Genomic DNA, 27,394 nt, shown 5'->3' on the forward strand with positions numbered 1-27,394 from the left:
TTTGAAAAGTGGAAACAAAGTGATGTTTCTGAGTTCAGGTGGTAAAGCATTCCAGAGACAGGGAGCAGAGCGGCTGAAGGCTCTGTGCCCCATGGTGATGAGACGGGCAGAGGGTACAGACAGGTGTACGGAGGAAGAGGATCTGGGGGAGCGGGAGGGAGGGGGCACGTGGATGAGGTCGGACAGATATGGGGGAGCAAGGTTGTGGATGGCCTTAAAGGTAAACAGGAGGGCTCTGAATTTGAGATGGAAATGATGTGGTGGATGGATAGGGTTCGAGTTATAATGCGGGCAGCTGAATTCTGGACCAGTTGGAGCTTATGGAGGGATTTGTGAGGGAGGCCGAGAAGGAGAGAGTTGCAGTAATCTATACGGGAGGTGGCGAGGCTGTGGGCGAGGATGGCGGCTGTGTGGGGGGTCAGGGAAGGGCGAAGGCGATAGATGCTTCGTAGGTGGAAGTAGGCAGACCGGTGGCGGGTGATGTTATTGATGTGGGATTGAAAGGATAGTGTACTGTCCAGGATGACACCCAGACTTTTGGAGGAGGTTGCAACACTGGAATTATCTATGGTGATTGAAAAACTGTTCGTTTTTGACAGGGTCGATTTTGTGCCAATGAGTTGAACCTCAGTTTTACTGCTATTTAATTTGAGGAAGTTGACAGTGAACCAATTTTTTTTTCAGTGATGCAATTAGTGAGGGAGGAGGGCGGAAGAGTGGACGAGGGTTTAGTGGTGAGGTAGAGCTGGGTGTCATCAGCAAAACAGTGGAATCAAATCTTAAATTTGCGGAAGATATTGCCGAGGGGAAGGAGGTAGATCATGAAGAGGAGGGGTCCCAGGACAGAGCCATGGGGCACACCTGAAGTGACGGGGGAGGGGATGGATTTGAAGGGCTTCAGTTGGATAAACTGAGTGTGGCCAGATAAGTATGATTTGAACCAGTCCAACGGAGTGTGGGTGATGGCAATGGCAGCTAGTCTGTTGAGGAGGGTGGTGTGACAGAGTGTATCCAAGGCTGAACTGAGGTCGAGGAGGATGAGGATGGTGCCATTAGGAGGTCGTCGGTTATCTTGATGAGTGCTGTTTCAGTGCTATGGAGTGGGCGGACACCGGACTGGAACTGATCATATAGGTTATTGTTGGATAAGTGAGAATGGGGGAGGCAACTGTTTTTTTAGGATTTTAGAGATGAATGGAAGATTGGAAATGGGACGGAATTTGTTGAGGTTGGAGGGGTCGGCACCAGGTTTTTTCAGTATTGGTGTAATAGCCGAGGTTTTGAAGGTTGTAGGGAAAGTTTCAGTGGTGAGAGAGGAGTGGTTGATGGCAGAAATGAGGGGGGCCAGATGACAAGTGGATGGTTTGGATTTTTGGATGAGTTCTGTGATTTCTGAGAGAGTGGGGAGCAGGCAGGAGGAGAGTGAGAGTGACGATGGGTGAAAGTCTGTCGAGATGCTGAGGTGAGGGATTATTCCAAGGTGCTGGTGGACATTCTTGATTTTTGAAGTGATTAGCAATTAGCCTTTTAACACGATTAGCTAAACAATGTACCATTATAACAAAGGATCGATGGTTGCTGGAAATGGGCCTCTATACACCTATGTAGATATTCCATTAAAAATCATCAGTTTCCAGCTAAACAGTCATTTACCACATTAACAATGTCCAGACTATATTTCTGATTAAATGTTATCTCAATTGAAAAAGAAACGGTGCTTTCTTTAAAAAATAAGGACATCTTTAAGTGACCCCAAACTTTTGAAAGCTTGTGTCATAGTGTATACAGTAGATTTGAGCAGGTCTCACCCGTAGCTGTAGTCACTGGGAGGGCTGTACGGGATGTGTGTTCTGGGCATCAACAGGAAGGTCCTGAGAAGGTGTATGATGCTGCAGAAGGACAAGACCAGGAAGGAGGTCTGGATAGAGATGTTCTGCTCATACAGAACCTGGATAACAGACAGAAATAACCGTTGTTACACTTGCAAGGAAACACAAAGTGCCTGTTGCATGCAGTTTTAGTATTATTGGGTTGGGTTATGTTGTGCAGAAGTTGCCAATTTGTTGATATTTTCATATAGTGTTGTGCATGCATTCATTTAAAATAACTAGTTCCAGTTATTTATGAACAGTGAAGGTAACAAACTCTTAAAAATGAATGTGAACTTGAACAAGTGAAAAATGAACAACTATGACCATAAATATATTGAACTAAACTTGAAGTAACATCTATCAAGTGTAAACATGCACAACACAAAATGTCAGTAAGGGAACTTAACACGCGTTTGTGAGGCCACAGAATAGGCTACAATTCATTTTAATCAGTGGGAGCCCTGTGCCTGTTTCCCTGCAACAAGAAGGTTCCATCTGGGGGTGAGGGAAGACAGTGACACCCTTAGCGTGTTTGAAATATCCAATCGATTGCGCAATTTTGTTTTAGTTGCAGTCATTGCCGAAAACCCGGCCTCGCATAGGTACGTGGTGGGAAGTGGAAGCAACGTTTTCAGCGCTTTTACGGATATCTCGGGATACTCCGCTTTGGTTTTGATCCAAAAACCTGCCAGAGAGGTTTGCTCAAACACACTTTTAAGACCACCATCATTAGCTATTTCGGTCATTTGATCTTCCTCCTGCACTGACAAGTGATTCAGGACATTGACAAATGGGTTGCGGATCCACTCATTCGTTCGCCGTGGATCTTTGGAGGATGGGAAGTAACGTTTGAATTCATTTGAAAGCGCAACAAGGTGATCGCACACCAGCTGCGAGAGAATGGGCCCTCCCTCAGTCTCTCCCAAAATCCCCAATAATGTTTGGAACATATTGAATACTCCCCTGTCCACTCGTCGTCCCCACAAATCAAGCTTGGCTTTAAATGCAGCAACTTTATCTGCCAGTTTAAAGACAGGCCTCAGTCTCCCCTCTGGAGTGTGAGGTTGAGCTGAGCTCATAGTGTGACACTACTGTTGAACTGAACAAGTGAAGTGAGCTTAGGCTGCGCCCGCAGCCGCTGAAGCCAATACGTGTTGAGGACGGGACAGACAGACAGTTATCCCTAAGAAAATAAGTTAAGACCTTGCCAAAAATGCAAAACATGTTATATGCAATCTAACAACTGCATATAGACATATGGCATGTAAAAGAGTGACAGTATTATTATTTTTTTTCTAATCATGTCGTAGCCTACTAACCTACGGCCCGGTTAGGAATGTCCTGCGGCCCGGTACCGGTCCGCGGCCCGGTGGTTGAGGACCGCTGCTTTAAGTAAACAACTCCCTGATTTGATCATTGACAAGTGCATTGCAGGGAGGGGGTGAAGTTCTTTAAATAGCTCTGTGAAACTGTATTTTGGGCTCACTCTGCTATAGAGGAGACTAGCGTATGTGTACATTAAAATAGGTTAATTTTCCCAAACTATTGTGTGCATTTTGCATATAGAAGTCTCATCTGTCCTAAACGCAATATCTCGTAAAGAAATCACCACGACAATCAAGTATCAGATGATTCAGAAATTACAATAATGAACAACAGCAGTCCAGCTTTAACAAGCATGTGTCCGATGTGTAGAGAATTGGTATAGAATTGGTATTTTTATTAATTTGGGAAAGTATACTTAGAAATATAACAAACAATTCAGTTGTAAAGATACAGGAGGATTATGAAGATGCATTGACTGGAAATCTTGCCCTATCTTCATAGATCACATGCTGCCTAGATACATAACAATTCTTGGTAGCCTATGAAGGACTGACCATCAATTGGCTGTTTGACCAGCAAGCTATAACGCTCAACTGATAAGCTGTGTTTGCCCAGTAGTGTCCCATAGAAAAAAACACTCGGATGCATCTCCAGGCATAAAAGGACGGGTGCATAAGTCCTTTCTTTTAGGGCTGCTCGTTTATGGGAAAAATCATAATCATGATTATTTTGGTTAATCTTGAAATCACGATTTTACAAACGATGATTTTAGAGTTTGAAAACATGATGCATTCATTCAGCATTTCTCACCAAAAAAAACACTGTAACTGAGAACCTTCAAAGAATTTGAAAAAAATATACAAAATGTTCAAATTGAAATTAATGCACAAATATGTATCCAGCTGTTACATTTCTATAAAAAATGTAATGAATAAGTTATACTTTTTTTTTTTATTCTTTTTTTTTTTTTAACTTTTATTTTCGTGGTTTTTACACATACAACTTCACACATACAGAAAAAAAATCAGAATAAGTAGACACATACAATACGTACACCCCCCTCCCCCCTCCCTCACACAATCAGACAGGACAGTCAAAATTACAATAATATGTAAACACTACCTGGATGTACAACTAAGTAGCAAGCCTTGTAACAATGAGTCAAGATATACACAGAAAAAAAATAAAAATAATAATAAATAAAATTAAATAAAAGTAAGACAATAATTAAGAGTATGAACCATAAAAGTAAATAAATAATAATAAAAAATAAATATAAAGAAAAAAGTAATAAAGTTGGGGCAAATTTCACACGTACATCAAAATATTCTCTTCACTGCAGAATTCAAAAGAGGTACCCATCAGGGCGAGTGGCACTAAGGGGGCAGATATTTCAGTCCTTGATGTGCTGCAGCACTGGGTTCCATATGGCGAGGAACTTTTGAGAGTTGCCGGACAGGTCATATCTCAGCCTCTCAACATGTAGAATGCCCATTAGTTCGCTTAACCAAGTGTCAAACTGGGGGGCTGAATCTGATTTCCACAATTTCAGAATACATCTCTTAGCAATTACCATGTCATAAACCAGAATTGTGCGAGCATTATGGTCTAGATTTTCCAGGGTTATGGAATGTCCGAAGAGAGCGGTTTCAGGATCAGGGGTCAAAGAAACATTCAAAACAGTAGAATACCATTGGAATACCAGACACCAAAAGTTGTAAAGATTTGGACAGTCCCAAAAGTGGTGGGCAAGCGTACCCTCGGCGATCTTACATCTGTTACATAAAGGCGAGAGATTTGGGAAAAAGTTATGCAGTTTAACCTTAGAGTAGTGTAATCTAAGTGTGACCTTAAATTGAATTAGCTGGAGCCTCGAGTTTATAGAGCAGGGTTTTATGTTTTTTAGTGCTCCCTCCCAGACATCGTCAGAAATTTCGATGTTTAAGTCTCTTTCCCAGGTCTGCTTTATTTTTAAAGTGGATTTGTCCTGCTGGTTCAAAAATATTCCTACGAAAGATGAAATCAGGTTTTTAGCTTCTGGTGAGCCCAGCAAAATTTTGGACATTGAATCATCTGCAGGCAAGGACTCAAAGGATGTTATATTTTGTCTGACATAATTTCTCAGCTGTAGATACCTGAAGAATTGAGTTTTCGAGAGTGAAAACTTTGATACAAGCTGATCAAATGAAGCAAAGTGACAATTTATATAAAGGTCTTCTACTGTCACTATTCCCATACTTTTCTTTTTTAAATAAAAAAAATAAAAACACGGTTCAACGTGATTATATTAGTTTTGAGATCGTTTGACCCAAATTTGATTAATTGTACAGCCCTACTTTATTTATACCTAAAACTCATTAAGGTACCTTAACGATGAGGAAGACTGAGGAGGAGGAGTCGAAGGCCCCGTTGTAGATGGTGATGATGGTGGAACGATGGGCAGAGAACAGGTTGCCGATCTTCATCAAAAGCAGACAGTCAGACAGACAGACAGTCAGTTAAAAGCTGCACAGTCTTACGGTGAGGTACACTACCGTTCAAAAGTTTGGGGTCACTTAGAATTGTCCTTATTTTTTAATTAAAATAACAGTTTTTTTCAATGAAGATAACATTCAATTAATCAGAATTACAGTCTAGACATTGTTAATGTATTCTAGCTGGAAGCTGCTGATTTTTATGGAATATCTACATTTTACAGGGGCCCATTTCCATCAACCATCGCTCCTTGGTTCTAATGGTACATTGTCGTGTTAAAAGGCTAATTGATGATTAGAAAACCCTTGTGCAATTGTGTTTTCATGGAAGACATGAAATTGTCTAGGTGATCCCAAACTTTTAACAAAAGCATTTGCTCTTATCAAAAACAATGTGTGCATGGTTGCACGCAGTAGTGACTGAATGGTGGGTTCACCTGCATGTTGGTTAGGAGGAGGATAATCCCTCCAACAGCAAGGCAGGGAAAGGCCACAAACAGCAGCAAAGAGTACGCTAGAAGGGAGTGGAACAGAAAATAAAGATGAGTAAACACAGGCAACATTGTAACACCCAAACCTCCTCCTCTGTATAGCGACCTACTCTTCGAGGTCACTACGTTGTGCAAATAGTTACTCAATTGCTCAATATGAACGGTACAATAACTGATTTCAATTGGCTTGAAGGGGAAAGGGGATGGAACTGTTGGTTTTCTTGTTTTCTGTTTTTGTACCAAAGTTTGCATCCTACCTGCACTAGAGAAGGCCATGATCAGAGTTCCAATGGCATACAGGGATCTGGAAGGTAGGAGAAAGGTTTATAATGTATTTATTCCGATTGAAGCACATTTGATCTTGTTTGACCGGATCATAATAACAAGAAGCCAGACCCTGAGCATCCATTAGATGAGCGTTATGTATCTTAGGAAAACAAGTGAGCAATTTGAACCGTTAAGGTATTATGTGTAGTTTATATAAACCGATTTTCACAATATATTGGTCCATTTTTGTAAACACTTTATTACACACTACTATCACCCAGGGCCCTAATGTGAAATGTACCATACCACAGTGACCACATTACACAATAACAAGCCTATCTGTGTTTGACATGACATCTCTATTTACACCACCTTTGAGCGTTCATAATAGAGAGATTGGTACAAGAACTCACATTCCCAGAAGTCTGGTTACCATGGTACCGAAGCGATCAAACAGGTAGCCATTTGGCAGACTCAGAAAGGCGATGAGGAACGAGGCGATGGTAAAGACCAGAGAGAAGTGCTCATCTTGCCCACTGCAGTCTAGAGAAGAGAGAGAGAGAGATGGAGAGAGAAAGAGAAAGATGAACAGAGAGAGAGGGAGAGAGAGACAGATTGACAGAGCCAAAGAGCGACAGATAATGCATAATGCATTCCCCCAAAGAGCAGTTTTGCTATCCAGGTAAGCAGTGCAATCTCTATTCTCCACTCTCAAATGCAAAACACATTCAAATTGAATTTGGAAGCAATGTCCCTCACCTGTATAGCTTGTGTTGTTTGCGGCCGTGGCGTTGACACACATTTGACTGAAGTACCCATCTTGTTTCAGCACAAACACAAGAGAGGCAAACCCAAACACCAAGCCGGCAAAACCGAGGCACTCTGCTATCCCCGTGGCCAGAGTCAACCCGTAGAGAATCTTGTTCCCTCCCCCGCATCGTTGCATGTTTCACTCTTCACCACCCGCCCGGTGAGTCCAGAAGGAGAGATTTCCTGCAGGTCGTTGAGGAGCAAACAAAAACTGAACGCTATTCGGCTGGTTCTGCATCCACGACGAGGCCCCTTCCTCTTTCACATTTGCACTACTTCCCTTGCATGTTGGAGGGCTCTGTTATGTAATATATAGGATGTAGAAGAAGATCAGATAACATAGGTTCAAGGACCATGGTCTAAAGACCCAGTGGGTCCCTTTGTATAACGCATGCAAGTGTTAGAGTGTGTGCGTGTGTGTGTGTGTCAGGAGCCAGGGGGACAGACGCAGTGTAATCCAGATTAGTTCAGGGCAATCTGTCTCTACGTACACACAACATGTCACATATGGTCGTCCGGATCTGTGTTTAACATAGAGATAGGGCTACTTACTGAAGGTTTATTCAATTCTGTTACTATGACCTCTGTAGGCTATTTGGGCTCTTTTCCGATTTAGTAGTAGTGAAGGCCTACTTTAAGTTAAATTCGAGAATATAAACTTTGTTTTATGGATTTGTTAGACTGAAATCTACAATGGGCCTATTTTATAAAATGATATTTCACATGTTTTGAAAAATAACTTCGGACAGGATTGGGGTAATAGGGTACGACGTTATTTAGAGTTCCTTCCTTTTTCGCAACTCGAAAATGGTGTTTCACATAGTTTGAGGGTTATAGGGTACACAGGCAACTAGAAAGAGGAACTGGAAGTCCTTGTTCTGGACATTTGTGAAACATGAAGAGACTAGAGATTATAATCTTAATTTGATAAATACTGTAAATTATAAAAAAATGATTAAATATGATATGTAATCACATACACCAGATGAAAGATGAGATGACAAAATAATACTTTAAACAGTGTTGGGAAAGTTCACTTTCTACGTGAACTAGTTCAAAGTTCAGTTCACAAATTTTAAAATTAACTAGTTCAGTTAAACGTTCATAATTCAACATTTTGAACTAAGTTCAAAGTTCCAAATAATGAACTAGTTCATAGTTCTTCTTTTCAATATGTTGCTGTGAGCTATTATTTGTTGCCGGTATTTTGAACATGGAGCACCCTTTCTGGTTTGTCTAGGATGAAATAGAGTGGTTGAACCAAGTATCGTAGCGAAATACAGTTTCTATCGTGTTTTATTGCACATTTAGCGCATTTTGTAAATCCCATTGATTTCTCTTGGAAGACTCATTGCTCGTTGGCCGGAAACGGAAAGGAGGGTTGTTCACGTTTGGTTGTAGTCTTTTTGCTCGGTACTAGCCCTACTGTTGAGACGGAGAACCCAGCGAAAAGTCTACAACCAAACGTAAACAGCCCCCCTTTCCGTTTCCGGCCAACAAGCAATGATTCTAGGAGGTATTGTAGTCCGCTGAGCTAGGAGGCAGAGAGCTAACGTTATGGATTGTACATATTTATAATTCGAAATTCGTCTGAGCCTTTATACCACAGATACTCTAGGGTCAAGCATATAATCGCGTTGTCTGATAACAGTTTAATTAATTTTTCACAATTTAACAGCTCTCATTTTGAAGAATAATCACCGCACCATTTGTTTCAATAGGAATCGCGACTTTCAACATAAAGTGTTCATATTTATAATTCGAAATTCGTCCCAGCCTTTACACCACAGATACTATAGGGTCTATAGCATATAACCGCGTTTTCTGATTACAGTTTAATGTAACAGTAAGCGGACAACACCGCAACTGCAAATTAACTACACAGAGATAACCATGGCAACCGGTCAAACAACATGGCGTCCTGCGCGAGCATCCGCCGTGTTGATAAACAAATAACCCCCCTATTGAACAAAGTTAAACCGAGTGCGGTAACGTTCATCAGGCAGTAATGCAGTACGTTCAGTTCACGTTCGCCCAAACTATGAACGAGTTCATGAACTATCGTTCAATGAACGCGTTCAGGTACAACACTGACTTTAAAACCAAGATCAGTGCATTTTCGATTATATTTACTCTCATTTTGTGGTTCCGCAAAAATGTGTTCCAAATTTTGTCAACGTCAGATATTTATAAAAAAACTGAAAAATAAGGGAACCACTTGGTCAGCTATATTCCAAATGACTCCCATTCGCCCATTCACTTCGGCTTAACGCAACAAGGTCAAGCAAGCTCCTACAAGTGTGCTATTTGTTAAATATTTCTAAATTTCTATTTGTGTCACAACCATGGTGGGTCAGAACTGACTTTTCAGCATATAAATAATCGTTTAAAATGATGACATAAGTGCATGTATTTCAATAAGTGGCCAAAGGCAGCTGGCTACAGAAGGAAAAAAATGTCAACTCTGTCAAAGGTCAGCAACGTCAGCTTTTCTTTCTGACGGTGGTGACAGAGAGTTTGACGCTGTTGACTATAACATCCAAATCCTCCTCAATGGACGCATAATTTATGATTACAATAAATATTAATATGGCTTTTTATTATGCTTAATATTTTATACATTTCACCATAATAACAATCAAGTTAGATACATTTCACACAGTGACTCATTTCAATTCTGACTTTCCACTGCTGAGGAAGGTATGGCTAGGCAGCAGTTTACGTGGAGGAGCAAAGGAGAGACAGGGAATACCGAACAAAGTGGAGGGATATAATATATAAAGCTATAAAGTTAGCCAGAAAGCACCGAAGGAAGAAGAGTTTATCAACTCAATTTCTAACATTTAAACAAGACTGCTAAGTCTGTGTGAATCTCCAAACAGAGAAACAAGAGCAAATGATTCACTTGAGTTTGCATTTAATAAAAAATATTTTTAAACAGTAAACATTGGTCACTTGTCAGCTTCATCAGCTTATTCCCTTTCAAAAAAAATGTGTTCATCTTTCAAGCATGAATAAAGACAACAAGTCCCTCTGTCATGACTTTGTAAGATCAAAATTCTTGTAAAACTTCTGACCCTTGGTATTAGGTTTATTTAAAATAAAATAAATAACTTATTAAAATAAATATTAAATAAATAAGACACTAAGTCCCATCTGCCGCTCGCGCCATCAGCTGAGGACGTTTTCATGAGTCTCACAGTATTATAACATGTTGTACTTAATTTAGCTCACGTTGTTACGCCAATGAATACGCCCTCAGCTGACGAAGTAATGCCAGCGTTTTTTTTCAACTGAAAATAAGGACCTTTGATCTTGTTTGACCGGATCATAATAACAAGAAGCCAGACCCTGAGCATCCATTAGATGAGCGTTATCTTTTTCTCATCCTTTCACCTTATCATGCTTATTGCTACGCAGCATTACAAGCCTCTGCCGACTTAAACATGAAGCAATTCAAGAAGAGGCATAGATGGAATCACCTTGTGGTCAACTGTCATTTAATAGACATCTGACAGATTATGTCAAGGTTTTAAAATGATTATTACCTTGTCATGTTATAACAGCTGGAAATCTTGGATTCTCTGATAGATTTTCTGAAGACTAGCTAGCCTTTTTGACAGACAAGAAAGCAGAAACTATGTTAAGTGTGCTCGTGCTGCATTTTTGGTTTTGTCAAACAGGAGACTCCCACCCACCAATCAGAGGTTAGAGATTCCTGCAGGAAGGTTGCGCTCGATTTCACTAGCCCATTTGAGCCTGTTCATTAGTGTACAGCATCTCTTTGCTTGTGTAAAAAGTAGAGCGATTAAAATATTTAATCGTGATTAATCGCATTCATGTCATAGTTAACTCACGATTAATCGCAATTAATCACAAATTATTTTTCTATGCTAAATATCCCTCGATTTTTTTGTCCCATAATTCTTCTCATTTTAATTCTCTTATCAACATGGTGAAGTGCATCGGCTTGCCTTGTGCAAATTATTTTTTATTGATAACAACATTGGCATATACTGATCAAAACAGGACGATACAAAAAAAGAGCCTATAGTGCAATTAAACGACTGCTTTGAACAAATGTAATTTGAACATAGCAGTCAGGCTACTGCTTCTTTGTTTTGAGCCAAAGGAAAAAAAAAAAAAAAAGTTTTTTTTTTTTTTTGTTAAAGGGACTCTTACCTTTGTTGCATTTTTACACTTTTTTTGGATAAGGTTAAATTGGAATTAATAAGGTAATAACACTCTAATATGCAAGACAGACCCACCAGGAGTAAAAACAAACAATTATTTTACTCTCATAATATTTAGTGAAAACTTCAACCAATAAAATTCTTCGGACCGAATGACCTTATTGGCCGACAGACCTGTCTGTTTGCTGCATGGATATATAAGGTTTTCCGTCTGCTTCTTGTGGCGCATTCGGGCCCGCGTCATCAAGGCGCGTCCTCAACTAGAGGGTTTGTTTTGATTCCACGGCAGACAGTAGCGAGTAGCGACCGTAGCGACTGACGATGGCAGACCAAAGTGGTCCACGGCGTACTGAAACTGCACCATTCAGACCGCGGTGAAGTTAGTTTTAGGTTGGATATTCGACAGATATTCAGTCCAGTTCCGGCCGCGACTTCACGGAGATTTGCCCGGCAATAGCAGCAGGAGAACGGTTAGCACACCTCGCAGAGCCTCGCGGTGAATCGCTAGAAACTGATTTAGGGACCGTCAATAAATTACTTCACGTAAATATATCAATACAAAATACTTGCAGTTTTTTCAATAGCTTCCATGCCATGTGACCCAGTGACTCCAAACCAGAATATATTTGTATTATTAAACCCTGAGAATAAGACACACCACTTGTTATGGTATTTTAGTGCTTCCTCTATTTTATATGAATATTAATAAGCAGGAATTATCATATTTCTTTCAATAGCTTCCATGCCACGTGACCCAGTGACTCCAAACCAGTATCCACTTGTAGAACTAAACCCTGAGAATAGGACACACCACTTTTTATCGTATTTTAGTGCTTCCTCTATTTTATATGAATATTAATAAGCAGAAATGATCATATTTCTTTCAATAGCTTCCATGCCACGTGACCCAGTGACTCCAAACCAGTATCCACTTGTAGAACTAAACCCTTAGAATAAGACACACCACTTGTTATAGTATTTTATTCCTTCCTCTATTTTACATGAATATTGATATGCAGGAATGATCATATTTCTTTCAATAGCTTCCATGCCATGTGACCCAGTGACTCCAAACCAGTATCCAATTGTAGAACTAAACCCTGAGAATAGGACACACCACTTTTTATCGTATTTTAGTGCTTTCTCTATTTTATATGAATATTAATATGCAGGAATGATCATATTTCATTCAATAGCTTCCATGCCATGTGACCCAGTGACTCCAAACCAGTATCCACTTGTAGAACTAAACCCTGAGAATAGGACACACCACTTTTTATCGTATTTTAGTGCTTCCTCTATTTTATATGAATATTAATAAGCAGGAATGATCATATTTCATTCAATAGCTTCCATGCCATGTGACCCAGTGACTCCAAACCAGTATCCACTTGTAGAACTAAACCCTGAGAATAGGACACACCACTTTTTATGGTATTTTAGTGCTCCCTCTATTTTATATGAACATTAATATGCAGGAATGATCATATTTCATTCAATAGCTTCCATGCCACGTGACCCAGTGACTCCAAACCAGTATCCAATTGTAGAACTAAAGCCTAAGATTAGGACACACCACTTTTTATGGTATTTTAGTGCTTTCTCTATTTTATATGAATATTAATATACAGGAACGATCATATTTCTTTCAATAGCTTCCATGCCACGTGACCCAGTGACTCCAAACCAGTATCCACTTGTAGAACTAAAGCCTGAGAATAGGACACACCACTTTTTATGGTATTTTAGTGCTTCCTCTATTTTATATGAATATTAATATGCAGGAATGATCATATTTCTTTCAATAGCTTCCATGCCATGTGACCCAGTGACTCCAAACCAGTATCCACTTGTAGAACTAAACCCTGAGAATAGGACAAACCACTTTTTATGGTATTTTAGTGCTTCCTCTATTTTATATGAATATTAATATGCAGGAATGATCATATTTCATTCAATAGCTTCCATGCCATGTGACCCAGTGACTCCAAACCAGTATCCAATTGTAGAACTAAACCCTTAGAATAAGACACACCACTTGTTATAGTATTTTATTCCTTCCTCTATTTTATATGAATATTGATATGCAGGAATGATCATATTTCTTTCAATAGCTTCCATGCCATGTGACCCAGTGACTCCAAACCAGTATCCAATTGTAGAACTAAAGCCTAAGATTAGGACACACCACTTTTTATGGTATTGGAAGCTATTGAATGAAATATGATCATTCCTGCATATTAACATTCATATAAAATAGAGGAAGCACTAAAATACCATAAAAAGTGGTGTGTCCTATTCTCAGGGTGTAGTTCTACAAGTGGATACTGGTTTGGAGTCACTGGGTCACGTGGCATGGAAGCTATTGAAAGAAATATGATCATTTCTGCTTATTAATATTCATATAAAATAGAGAAAGCACTAAAATACCATAAAAAGTGGTGTGTCCTAATCTTAGGCTTTAGTTCTACAATTGGATACTGGTTTGGAGTCACTGGGTCACGTGGCATGGAAGCTATTGAAAGAAATATGATCATTTCTGCTTATTAATATTCATATAAAATAGAGGAAGCACTAAAATACGATAAAAAGTGGTGTGTCCTATTCTCAGGGTTTAGTTCTACAAGTGGATACTGGTTTGGAGTCACTGGGTCACATGGCATGGAAGCTATTGAATGAAATATGATCATTCCTGCATATTAATATTCATATAAAATAGAGAAAGCACTAAAATACCATAAAAAGTGGTGTGTCCTATTCTCAGGGTTTAGTTCTACAAGTGGATACTGGTTTGGAGTCACTGGGTCACGTGGCATGGTAGCTATTGAATGAAATATGATCATTCCTGCATATTAATATTCATATAAAATAGAGAAAGCACTAAAATACCATAAAAAGTGGTGTGTCCTAATCTTAGGCTTTAGTTCTACAATTGGATACTGGTTTGGAGTCACTGGGTCACGTGGCATGGAAGCTATTGAAAGAAATATGATCATTCCTGCTTATTAATATTCATATAAAATAGAGGAAGCACTAAAATACCATAACAAGTGGTGTGTCTTATTCTCAGGGTTTAATAATACAATTAGATACTGGTTTGGAGTCACTGGGTCACATGGCATGGAAGCTATTGAATGAAATATGATCATTCCTGCATATTAACATTCATATAAAATAGAGGAAGCACTAAAATACCATAAAAAGTGGTGTGTCCTATTCTCAGGGTGTAGTTCTACAAGTGGATACTGGTTTGGAGTCACTGGGTCACGTGGCATGGAAGCTATTGAAAGAAATATGATCATTTCTGCTTATTAATATTCATATAAAATAGAGAAAGCACTAAAATACCATAAAAAGTGGTGTGTCCTAATCTTAGGCTTTAGTTCTACAATTGGATACTGGTTTGGAGTCACTGGGTCACGTGGCATGGAAGCTATTGAAAGAAATATGATCATTTCTGCTTATTAATATTCATATAAAATAGAGGAAGCACTAAAATACGATAAAAAGTGGTGTGTCCTATTCTCAGGGTGTAGTTCTACAAGTGGATATTGGTTTGGAGTCACTGGGTCACATGGCATGGAAGCTATTGAATGAAATATGATCATTCCTGCATATTAATATTCATATAAAATAGAGAAAGCACTAAAATACCATAAAAAGTGGTGTGTCCTATTCTCAGGGTTTAGTTCTACAAGTGGATACTGGTTTGGAGTCACTGGGTCACGTGGCATGGAAGCTATTGAAAGAAATATGATCATTTCTGCTTATTAATATTCATATAAAATAGAGAAAGCACTAAAATACCATAAAAAGTGGTGTGTCCTAATCTTAGGCTTTAGTTCTACAATTGGATACTGGTTTGGAGTCACTGGGTCACGTGGCATGGAAGCTATTGAAAGAAATATGATCATTTCTGCTTATTAATATTCATATAAAATAGAGGAAGCACTAAAATACCATAAAAAGTGGTGTGTCCTATTCTCAGGGTTTAGTTCTACAATTGGATACTGGTTTGGAGTCACTGGGTCACGTGGCATGGAAGCTATTGAATTAAATATGAGCATTCCTGCATATTAATATTAATATAAAATAGAGGAAGCACTAAAATACCATAAAAAGTGGTGTGTCCTATTCTCAGGGTTTAGTTCTACAAGTGGATACTGGTTTGGAGTCACTGGGTCACGTGGCATGGAAGCTATTGAAAGAAATATGATCATTCCTGCTTATTAATATTCATATAAAATAGAGGAAGCACTAAAATACCATAACAAGTGGTGTGTCTTATTCTCAGGGTTTAATAATACAATTAGATACTGGTTTGGAGTCACTGGGTCACATGGCATGGAAGCTATTGAAAAAACTGCAAGTATTTTGTATTGATATATTTACGTGAAGTAATTTATTGACGGTCCCTAAATCAGTTTCTAGCGATTCACCGCGAGGCTCTGTGAGGTGTGCTAACCGTTCTCCTGCTGCTATTGCCGGGCAAATCTCCGTGAAGTCGCGGCCGGAACTGGACTGAATATCTGTCGAATATCCAACCTAAAACTAACTTCACCGCGGTACCATTCAGTCCGATTAGGGGACTCATCTCGGACTCAGACTCACAGAGTTACCCTCCTCTGGAGCCTCAGGAAGACCTCCAGACTGTTGGCCACCAACTGCACCATTCAGTCCGACAAGGGGACCCGATTCGGCCTCAGACGCGAAGTTGTCCCGCTACTCTGGAGCTCCGGGAAGACCTCCAGACCGTTGGCACCCAACCACACCACTCAGTCCGATTACGGGACCCATTTCGGACTCAGACGCGACGTTGTCCCGCTACTCTGGAGCTACAGGAAGACCTCCAGACCGTTGGCACCCAACCGCACCACTCAGTCCGATTACGGGACCCATTTCGGACTCAGACGCGACGTTGTCCCTCTACTCTGGAGCTACAGGAAGACCTCCAGACCGTTGGCACCCAACCGCACCACTCAGTCCGATTACGGGACCCATTTCGGACTCAGATGCGACGTTGTCCCGCTACTCTGGAGCTACAGGAAGACCTCCGGACCGTTGGCACCCAACCGCACCATTCAGTCCGATTAGGGGACCCATTTCGGCCTCAGACGCGACGTTGTCCCGCTACTCTGGAGCTACAGGAAGACCTCCGGACCGTTGGCACCCAACCGCACCATTCAGTCCGATTAGGGGACCCATTTCGGCCTCAGACGCTACGTTGTCCCGCTACTCTGTTTGTAATGCTCATACACCTTTCTTATACTCAGTGGGACCACTGTCCTTCAACATGGGGCCTCAAAACGGTATCACACGAAGCCCATAAAATTACAGTGAGCCACCTGCTAAATTTCTTGTTTACTAGACCCCTGGTAGATATTATGACCCCTGGGAGTCTAAACATAACCCATGGGAGTCTAAACATAACCCATGGGAGTCTAGAACTTTTGTACTGTAGCGACCCTGGGACAGTTAAATAGTTTGTGTTATGTGTTACATTATATTTCGTTGTCCGCTATGCCAGTTGTTCTATGTGCATGTATTGTAATGTTCTTCTTGTCAATCAGCGTGGGGGCGAATCATTAGGTCAGCTGGGGGAGGGCCTTGGAAGAACAGGAGGGTGGGGGCCTGCACGCGAGTGAGACCGTGTTGGGGGTTGCGGGGGTAACCGGGGTTTGTTTTGTGTCGGTTTTCTGCCGTTGGTTACAATGTTACGGGTTTCAGTGACCTGGTTTTGGTTCATTAAAACTACCTTCAACTACTAATGACTCGACATCATTATGTCACCGGCGAGGTCGTTACAGTACTCAAAAAAAAATAACGCTTAGTTTTGTACTCTAAAAAATAACGCTTAGGGGGTGGGGCATTGGAGGAAGGCGGGATGATTTGAATGTGCTGTAATTCTCAAATGCAACAAAGGTGAGAGTCCCTTTAAATATAATAATTGCGTTAATCGCGCGATAAAAAATGTAACGCCGTTAAAATTGGTTTGCGTTAACGCCGTTAATAATGCGTTTAACTGACAGCTCTAGTAAAAAGAGAACATTCGATTTGAGGACGAAACGATAGGGTGGGCTAAGGCAAGTTTTGGGTGGGCTTGAGCCCACCCAAAAAAGGTCTAGCTTCGCCACTGCCTATATATATGACTGGGGATAGGATAATTCACCTGAGGTGGTAAACATGGTTATGTTTTTAAACCGTTCATTCTATTGCCAGAAGGACTAGAAGGACTAAGCCACTTTATTTTGAGATGCCCCTGGAATCCCCATATTTGTTTCTAGAAAAAAGAAAAAGCAAGTTGATTTAAAAAAAAAACAGAGAATACTGTTAATGAGTGTGCCTTAAGCAACAATATATTAAATATTAAGCTGTTTTATGACAGCAACCAAAAACATTTCCAGAAGATCTGGAATTGTATTATTTCCATATAGTCAACAATCATGCATCAACATTTTAAATGTTTTTTTGTTGTTATACTTGCTATGCCCCACCTTGCTACAGTGTTACGCCCCACCTCTAGTTGGCCCTACTGGGGCTAACAACAAACCACCCTTGACCCCAAATATCAAAGGACACCTCTTACAAAAACCCAACCAGTGGGATTTATTTACATAAACATGAAAAGGACACGACATTAAGGTATACAACAAAGTCCAAAACATAAAGACAAGACAAATCCCAGAGAGGTGGCACGACCAGCCAGCAGTCACATGACCCAAACTATCCCCCATGGGAAGGGGAATCTGTCGCTTTGAACTCCGGTCCTGACGAGCGGTCCGGGTGCTCCTATTCAGCTCCACTGATGCAGCACACCTGAGCATGGGCTGAGACATGCCCACAGAACAGGGACAAACACAGAGAGCAAGCCCCCTTCTGAGGCTGAAGTGTGCACGTTTAACTTGATTGTGCCCCAGCACCACCCAAAGACCAATGCATTGCCAGTGGGGTGCAGAGGGGCGTAACACCTCCCCCCCCCTTCTCTAGGAAGCCAAAACAAAGACGAAGCCCCTCTGCAGTCATCTCCAGCCTTCGGTCTGCCACCCAAAATGTGAGATAGATGGAGAAAGAGGAGGGAAACAAACGTGGGCTGCCAAAGCCACAGACAAAACAGTCCCCGGCACAAAGTTGCTCATTCTCAAATTGGTAAACGAAGAGCACACAGGTGACCTTACTAATTGGCTTGAGCCTTTATGTTCAGGGTAGTCCACTGCCAAAAGCTCTGTGGCTTTATCTGCACTTGTATGGACCAACTTGGCTTCTGCACATTTAATTGCTGACTTGAGCCGCAAATTTTGAAATTGGGAAGTTCCATGATGGAACTCATTTTGTCTGTTTCTATATGTCTGGCATTGGCGGTTGCAAACCTTGCTGCTTTTTTGAATGCACTTTAGTCAGTGCAGGGGAAGTATGGCTGGAAGACTCACTCTTGCTTTTCATGGAGGTCAGTTGCTCTAATTTAAGGAAGTGAGCATGGTTGTTTTGGCCTGAACTTATTTTGGCACTCCCTGGACAGATTAAGTCTGCGGAGAGGCTACCCTGGGGAGGGGGCATGTTAGCCTCGTGCCCGGTATGTCTCGGAAGATAGTTAGGTTAGTCTAGCTAGCTTGAATAGGTCTGGGGATTGCTTTTCTCATCAACATGTGTACAGACTTTTGCCAAACAGCCATGCTCGCCACACTTTTGTCTGGAGCAATTTTGAGCCATGTATTTAACCTGTTCATTAAGTAATCAGTAGCTTTTGTACGTGTGGCTTTTGGTGAGCCCTATGTGTGTATGAGCATGAAGCTCATTAGAGTTAATGGATGCTGATTGACTGATGGTCATTGCAGGTTCATTAACAGAAGGCTTGTGGTGTTTGTATCATATGTATGTGGACAGGCCCACTTTCTGTGAAGGTCAGCATTTTTTATGCCCATTAAATGAACGTGAGGTGTACGTTAAAAGGTGACCTTTAGTGAGATGGTGGTCAGCCTACTTCTGTAGATCACTTGTGTAGGTTGCTAGCCAGTTTGTGTGGTAGTGAGCCACACTAGTGATCAGTGTTGTGGGTGTGGCTTTCCATTTTGATTGGTCACAGGGGTGTGCTACACTGAACATGTAGATTGCAGTAACTCTTAAGCGACCATTTGTGTCGTGGTGACAACAGTTCACTTTTTGGAGGGGGTTATTTGTGCTACTTTTGGTTTATTGGTGGTATTGATGTGGATGTTTCCAACATCCACATCAATATCTTTAAGACATGTACAGCTTTGCAAAACCATGTGAAGGCGATGCATACAGGCCACTTGCAACAATATTTTAAATATTTTCTTCTCAATTGATCCCATTTCAGAACAATGCTTTCAGTAACTCATTTAATCATATTTGCACAGGGAGGAAATGCCCAAAACAGAATATAGTGCAAAGAAAACCGGCAGTAATAATTATGCTGCCGTATTGTGCATAATTCTTTTTAACGATAATAATAATAAAATAAAAAATAAGATTTTCTTATTTATTTATTTTTTAAGTGTGCAAAGATTATGCTTCCACATACCAGTGGTGGCACGCGTGCCTATGTCAACCCCTGGAGTAGAGGCTGGGAACATACAACTGTAAAATCATTTATTATTCACTTCTACTTGTTTCAGCTGGACCCACCAAGCATTATATCCAAAAGAAAAACTTCTACCAGCTCTGAAATGTTCCTCCAACTCCAGATTTCCAGATCAACCTGGAACTTCTTCCCTACTACACTCAGAAGCTCCAGATGGTTTTGTGGAAAATGTGAGAAATAAACGAATAAAGACACCAAGTCCCTCTTTCATGACTTTGTAAGATCAAAATTCTTGTAAAACTTCTGACCCTTGGTATTAGGCTATGTTTATTTAAAATAAAATAAGTAGCTTAACTCATTAAAATAAATAAATAAATGAATAAGACACTAAGTCCCGTCTGCAGCTCGCGCTATCAGCTGAGGACGTTACCATGAGTCTCATAGTGTTAGAACATGTTGTACTTATTGATAAGCTCACGTTGTTATGGCAATGAATATGCCCTCAGCTGGCGTTTTTTTTCAACTGAAAATTAGCACCCATGTCAACTTTTTCTGCTCCTTGCACCGTATTATGCTCATAATGATGCGCAGCATTACTATGGAGGTAGATTTGTGTCTTTATTATGCAATCAAAAATAATAGGTTTGAGAGCAAAACTTTCCACACTGCAATCAAAAAATAGGTTTGAGAGCAAAACTTTCCACACTGCAATCAAAAAATTGATTTGAGAGCAAAACTATCGACACTGCAATCAAAAAATGTTTTATTGCAAGATAAATTAATGTGATAAAAAAAATATTAATGGGAATCCAAAAGTTTTGTTTGCAAACCCAAAAGTTTTGTTTGCAAATCCAAAAGTTTTGTTTGCAAATCCAAAAGTTTTGTTTGCGAATCAAAAAGCTTTGCTTGCGAATCCTAAAGTTTTGCTTGCGAATCCAAAAGCTTTGCTTGCTGTTGAGCTGAATCTAGGGGGGCGGGACCTACGCCGAAAGATGTGAGACACGTCTCTATTGGCCAGTCTCGATCGGAGTGACAGCTTGGCAACATCCACAGTTAGTAACGAGAGAGGGAGTTCTATTTCATGCAGGCTACGCCGTCTAGGCTTCGCCTTATGAGCTTGTCCCGTGCGCGCGCTTGCGCGCCCTGAATATCCCGTAGGCCTCCCTGTCAGCCGACAAGGAGACCATGGCAGAGGAGAGCAGGGCGATGTTGTTGACCGCCGCCGCGGTTTGAGAGGCATAAACGAACACCCTATCCGTCAGGCCGACAATCTGCTTCTGGAGGCGGTCGGGGGGCAGCGGCTTTTCGGATGTTGCCCAGCTGTCACTCCGATCGAGACTGGCCAATAGAGACGTGTCTTACATCTTTCGGTGTAGGTCCCGCCCACGAGATTCAGCTCAACAGCAAGTAAAGCTTTTGGATTCGCAAGCTAAACTTTAGGATTCGCAAACAAAGCTTTTTGATTGGCAAACAAAACTTTTGGATTCGCAAACAAAACTTTTGGATTTGCAAACAAAACTTTTGGGTTTGCAAACAAAACTTTTGGATTCCCATTAATATTTTTTTTATCACATTAATTTATCTTGCAATAAAACATTTTTTGATTGCAGTGTCGATAGTTTTGCTCTCAAATCTATTTTTTGATTGCAGTGTGGAAAGTTTTGCTCTCAAACCTATTATTTTTGATTGCATAATAAAGACACAAATCTACCTCCATACATTACAAGGCTCTGCCGACTTAAACATGAAGCAATTCAAGAAGAGGCATAGATAGTCACCTTGTGGTCAACTGTCATTTAATAGACATCTGATTATGTCAAGGTTTTGAAATTATTATTATTATTATTATTTTCTGATAAAGACTAGCTAGCCTTTTTGACAGACAAGACAGCAGAAACTATGTTAAGTGTGCTCGTGCTGCATTTTTGGTTTTGTCAAACAGGAGACGCCCACCCACCAATCAGATGTTACAGATTCCTGCAGGAAGGTTGCGCTCGATTTCACTAGCCCACTTGAGCCTGTTCATTAGTGTACAGCATCCATTCTCTCATGGCTTGTGTAAAAAGAGAATGTTAGATTTGAGGACGAAACGATAGGGTGGGCTAATGCAAGTTTTGGGTGGGCTTGAGCCCACCCAAAAGAGAGAGAGAGAGAGAGAGAGAGAGAGAGAGAGAGAGAGAGAGAGAGAGAGAGAGAGAGAGAGAGAGAGAGAGAGAGAGAGAGAGAGAGAGAGAGAGAGAGAGAGAGAGAGAGAGAGAGAGAGAGAGAGGGAGAGACAGGGAGAGAGAGACAGGGACAGGGACAGGGACAGGGACAGGGACAGGGACAGGATTGAACATTCATTTAGGCTACCCTGACCGCGGCCCGGGCACTCCCGCGACTCCCGCCGTGCCCGTGAACGAATGAATGGCCCGGGAACCGCAGGCACCGTGAGCGCGGGCACGGCACTCCCGCGTCTCCCGCCGTCCCCCCTGAATGAATGAATGGCCCGGGAACGGCGGGCACCGTGACAGCGGCCCGGGCAACGCGGGCACGGCACTCCCGCGTCTCCCGCACTGTGCGTGCCGCACCTCCCGCCATGCCACGTCAATGAATGATAGGCCCGGGAACCGCGGGCACCGTGAGAGCGGCCCGGGCAACGCGGGCACCGCAGCCCGGGGACCACGGGTACCGCGGCCCGGGCAACGCGGGCACCGCGAATACAGATCGCGCCCAGAGGAAATATTTTGTAGGCCTATTTGAAATGCACCGGTTCAGAGCAGCTGTAAGAGGAAGGAGAAAAACGGGCTGAAACTAAATCTGTTTTTTTTTTCTTGCTATCGGCCATGTTTGATTGTGTTGTGTTGGTTATTGAACTGTTATCCAGCGAACTTGGGTTATGAAGCCTTAGATCATGACGATAGCTGATGTAACGGGAGTCTGCCGGTGTGTCTAGGACCGAACCGCGCTGCCTGTATGACCACTGCGCATAGACAGTAAAAAGTAACAGAGAGGGTGGAGGGGTTATAAACCAATAAATTAAAATAGGCTATTTATTTCAGGTAGCCTATTTTTTCACCCAAAAAAATTGAAAACCATGAAAGTTAAAAATCCCCCCCCCCCCCCCCCCCCCCAAACCAAGGACTAAGCCACTTTATTTTGAGATGCCCCTGGAATCCCCATATTTGTTTCTAGAAAAAGATAATATATAATATCCGGGGCTTTAGCCCCGAATGAAACAGTCTAGTGACGCCACTGATTTAGTCATATTAATATTGCTAGATATTATTGAATATAAATGAAAATGGTCCATTTAGTAAATATATTTGAATGAGTTGCATTACAAATTACTGATTGAATATATTTTATATGTAGCTGCAATTCACCTTAGTAGTCACTAGGTGGCAGTAGAACACACTGAATAAGAGCCCCCTATCTTCTAGTCAAAGTTCCCCTTGGCGTGGAAAAATTATAAAAATAGAATATAAGGTATATTCTGTAAAAAAAAACAACCATATAAAAAGCAGAAAAATAACATCAGATTAATTATCTTTTGAATCGTCAAAAAATAACACAGGAAAAGGCGCATAATGCATCAGGAGTAATCATCCACGTAAACTTATTCAAATTTTGAAAACTATCCACCACTACCATTTCAGGTCCCTGAGTAAAATATTAAATAATGCATTATATGCATATTACACCCATGATCCATGCGTTTTATTCCCCAAATCCCAGCAGTACTGGGAATGTGCCGCCCCTCCCCTCCCACCCAGCGACGAGGCAGGAAGAGCGCAGCGGAGACCAGTGAACAACAAGCCGAAGGGAGGACGATATCAACCACCTAGGTAGGCTCGTCTACCCACAAATCTCTTTTAATAATAATAATCCACTTTGTCAGACCGCACACCTTCCTAAAGGTGGCACGGATCGCGTCGTGGAGGAATAACACGCGTCGGTCGCTCCGGTTCCCCAGCGGTGGGATTAAAGTCTGCTACGGGGAGGCGAGGAGGAGGCAGACGGGCCTCACGCTACACCCGATTCCACTCCCCGTGGACTCCTTAACTAAACCCTGAATCCTCCTCTCGGTACCGGGTCCGTGTCGGTACCGGGGGAAGCGGTGCGCGTTCGCCGCGACGCCAAAACGCGCACGTTTGACGCACATTGAGGTGAAAAGAGCTGGTGTTGTTATAGCGCGATGCTACAAGCTAAGCGGGCTAGCAGTGGTGTCTACTTCATAGGTGATGGGTGAGGAAGTTATCAGAAAGCCCTGTTGGGTGTGTGTATGTGTGTGTGTCTCCCTTAATGTGTGTGTCTCTTAATATGTATGTGTGTGGGTGCGTGTGTGTGCGCGCAGGTCCAATCTTTTTTGTAGCACGGCTCGCCTATGTGCACGTTTCTGGTAACTGTATGTGTGTGTGTGTGTGTGTGTGTGTGTGTGTGTGTGTGTGTGTGTGTGTGTGTGTGTGTGTGTGTGTGTGTTTTGAATGCGCACTGCACTGCGTGTGTGCATGTGTCGCATCACGGGCAACGCTGCTGTTAAAGTTTGAAGTGGCAGCACTGTGGTGTCCTGTCCCTCAACGTGCAGCCTGTCCCGCAACGCGCACCCTGTCACGCAGCTGTCCCGCAGCGCGGATCATGGTAACGGCTCGGTGACCCTTGTGCTTCATAAACTCGGCACAAGTTGGTCAGACAGGTACACGGAAGTGAGTCTCAGCGCACTTATCAGTTACTTGATGTGTTCAAACTGCCAACCCTTTTAGGAGGGCAGTGACGATCGACTGGGCTCCGATCGGCAGCACTCGTAAGACTCGTAAGACTTTTTTTTTCATTCTATATGGTTGTTCATTGTCTGGTGTTGTCAGACCTACGCCCATTTTACCTTTCCGTTTCTTTTGATGTGGGCTGCTCGGCTCGGATACGTGTGTGTGTGTGGGGGGGGCGAACCTGTTCCGTGAGTTTAGCCCATGGGGTGTGGCAGGGTGGAAGAAGTTTGAAGTTGCCTAATTCTACACATTCCCATGTTTAGAGGTTTTTCTACTCGCATTTCTTCTTAACTTGAGGTTAAGAAGAGCTTTTCGTGGGAAGGCTGCGACAGAGTGCTTGATTATGTACTCTAAAGTTAGTCACTCTGTCTGTAGGGCTTTGTATAGGGTGGACATGTAGTCTATCGCTTGTATCTATTGTCATTCCCAGGCAGCCTGTATATGAGAATGAGAACGAGTCACCACTTGTCCCTTGCACCATCAGAGATGCCTATCTCTGACCTGCACTCGCTGGATTTTAGCACAGCTTTAAACAAAATAGCTTTTTATTTCTCAACCGCTTTCTGACATTGCCTGTAGTGTGTAGTGGGGTGGTGAGTCCAGCCAGTTGTTCCAGCGAGGGGTATCATTTCTGCCATAATAACGGGCTTCCAGAGACCAGCGTGGGTGTGTCCCCAACGGACATGCGGATGTGTCTTTTTCTGGGAGACTTTTTATATATGTGGGTCTCTCGCTCGCTCTCTTACTCCTTCCCTCTCTCTCCCCCTCTGTGTGTATGTGTCTCACTCTGTCTCTCACTCTCTCACTCACTCACTCACTCACTCACTCACTCACTCACTCACTCACTCACTCACTCACTCACTCACTCACTCTCTGTTTGTCTGTGTATGTGTGTCACTCTCTGTCTCTCCATCTCTCTGTCTCTGCTCATAGGGGCAGAGGTCTATGAGAGGCTATTAGACCCTCCTTTTGAATTAGCTTTGGTCCACCCGGCTCACACTGTTGTATAACCTGCTTCCCGGTAAACCACGGGGTCACTCCAGGAACGCACACGCCCCGTCGCCGTGGCAACCGTGTCGGCGTTGAATCGATTCCCCATGCGTCCGACCTAATCGGTCGACAGTTGGCACACGTTTTGATTGAAAGTCGGTAACCGTCCACCACCGCCTCTCGTAGCTAGGGCTCTGCGAGCCACGTTTAGGAGGGGGGCATGGTAATCCAAAATCAGAGGCAGTGGTGGTTGGACAAAAGCCAACACACACACACACACACACACACACACACACACACACACACACACACACACACACACACACACACACACACACACACACACACACACACACACACACACACACACACACACACACACACACACACACACACACACACACACACACACACACACACACACACACACACACACACACACACACACACAAACACACACACACACACAGGCCACTCTCTACATCTGTTGGACCATTCAAATGCCGCTGAGTCAGCCGAGCGCTGACCGCGCTGCCCGAGCCTATTCACCATAGCTGGTTGATCCTCAGCTGTGTGCTGGAACATAATGCAGGCCTGCCCACTATGGCCGGCACCAGCTCCCTTTAATGTGGCAGGCACAGCCCTGGCAGCCTGCGATAATGGTGTAACACAACACCCGAACCCACGCTGGGAGCTGAAGGCCCTACGTGTGGACGGCAGCACTGAGATGGTATCCCAATCTCAACAGAATAACAGTGGATGCCTGTGCGTTGTGGCCGGTTTCGTGTGATGCGTGCATTCGTAGCGCTTGCCCCTCAGTCTGTAGTGTGTACTGGCGTCGGTCGTAAGGAGCTTAGTGGGGCTTTGGTTTGATTGGACATAATTCAGTGTAAAACCTGATGACTCTTCCGTTAAGTTGATGATGGGTTTAGGACAGCAAGCCATTTAAAGAGCCAGATCCATGTCAGAAGTTGAACTGACCGCTGCGGGAGAACCATCGATCTCTCTTTAGCACTCGGTGCAGGAAACAAGTTTGTGCCCTTTTCATTATCAGCAAGGCACTGGTTTCCCATGCATATTTGGTGGCCCATGTGGTGCAGTGGTTTGCATTGTCTCACAGCTCGCAGCTGCACCGAGTGCTTTGGGTCATACCCGACTGGGAGCCTTTCTGTGTGCAGTGTGCGTGCTGTCCTTGTACTTTTTCTGGGTTTCCTACCAAGTCCCATAGCTACTTTGCACTCTATTAAGGCCAAGTTGTTTTGATGATATTGTTCGTGTTACAATTACATTTTGTAGTTGCTGCAGTACAGAATCGTGAGCTTCGCTTGTTCTCCTACGTTGGACTCTCGCTTTGGATAAAACTGTCTTAATGTCGACAGCTCTTCTACCTCTTGTTGTTAGTATTGACCTGGACAGGGATAGCTTCAGTGCTTGTGAAAGGCCTGATCTGTTTGTGTGACAGGACATATTGCCTATTCAGCACCATGCATGAATCGCGTTGATTATATCCTCTTTGTTTTTTTAACAACATAAGGTAAGCCGTCACCTGGAATGACATCTAACACCGGCCACTTGTGCATGCGTGTGTGCGTGCATGCGTGATTGTGCGTGCGTGTTTGTGTAATTGCTGCTAATTTCTGTTTCGGGGTAAGGTGTCAGGTTTTTGTCAGGATTTTCCTTTCAGACCC

The 27,394-nt window shown here is 42.4% G+C and overlaps 2 protein-coding genes and 1 long non-coding RNA gene across 11 annotated transcripts in view; 2 read left to right on the forward strand and 1 right to left on the reverse strand.

Moving 5' to 3' along the window:
* Positions 1-7,695, reverse strand: part of slc43a3a (solute carrier family 43 member 3a) — a 12,335-nt gene extending 4,640 nt beyond the window's left edge. Inside the window, exons 1-6 of the mRNA XM_030351936.1 lie at positions 7,189-7,695; positions 6,843-6,972; positions 6,420-6,466; positions 6,109-6,185; positions 5,564-5,656; positions 1,809-1,948 (exon numbers count right to left, since the gene is read on the reverse strand). Coding sequence (XP_030207796.1) covers positions 1,809-1,948; positions 5,564-5,656; positions 6,109-6,185; positions 6,420-6,466; positions 6,843-6,972; positions 7,189-7,375 — 674 coding nt within the window. The 5' untranslated portion in view covers positions 7,376-7,695. The remainder of the gene's footprint in view (positions 1-1,808; positions 1,949-5,563; positions 5,657-6,108; positions 6,186-6,419; positions 6,467-6,842; positions 6,973-7,188) is intronic.
* On the forward strand, positions 6,878-20,241 carry LOC115540563 (uncharacterized). Its single transcript, XR_003976207.1, has 3 exons — positions 6,878-7,111; positions 7,259-7,399; positions 20,066-20,241. It is a non-coding gene; the product is annotated as an uncharacterized LOC115540563 (long non-coding RNA).
* Positions 20,242-23,658: 3,417 nt separating this feature from the next.
* Positions 23,659-27,394, forward strand: part of ctnnd1 (catenin (cadherin-associated protein), delta 1) — a 33,635-nt gene continuing 29,899 nt past the window's right edge. For 4 of the 9 annotated variants that reach the window (XR_003976204.1, XM_030351897.1, XM_030351901.1 and 1 more), the window contains exon 1: positions 23,706-23,798. The gene's annotated coding sequence lies outside the window, so the exon portion shown is untranslated. Of the gene's footprint in view, positions 23,799-23,859; positions 24,120-24,439; positions 24,764-27,394 lie in introns of those variants that run through there. The other 5 variants (XM_030351902.1, XM_030351898.1, XM_030351903.1 and 2 more) reach the window with 4 other exon arrangements.

Source organism: Gadus morhua, chromosome 3 (assembly GCF_902167405.1).
Source record: "Gadus morhua chromosome 3, gadMor3.0, whole genome shotgun sequence".
Classification (NCBI taxonomy): domain Eukaryota; kingdom Metazoa; phylum Chordata; class Actinopteri; order Gadiformes; family Gadidae; genus Gadus; species Gadus morhua.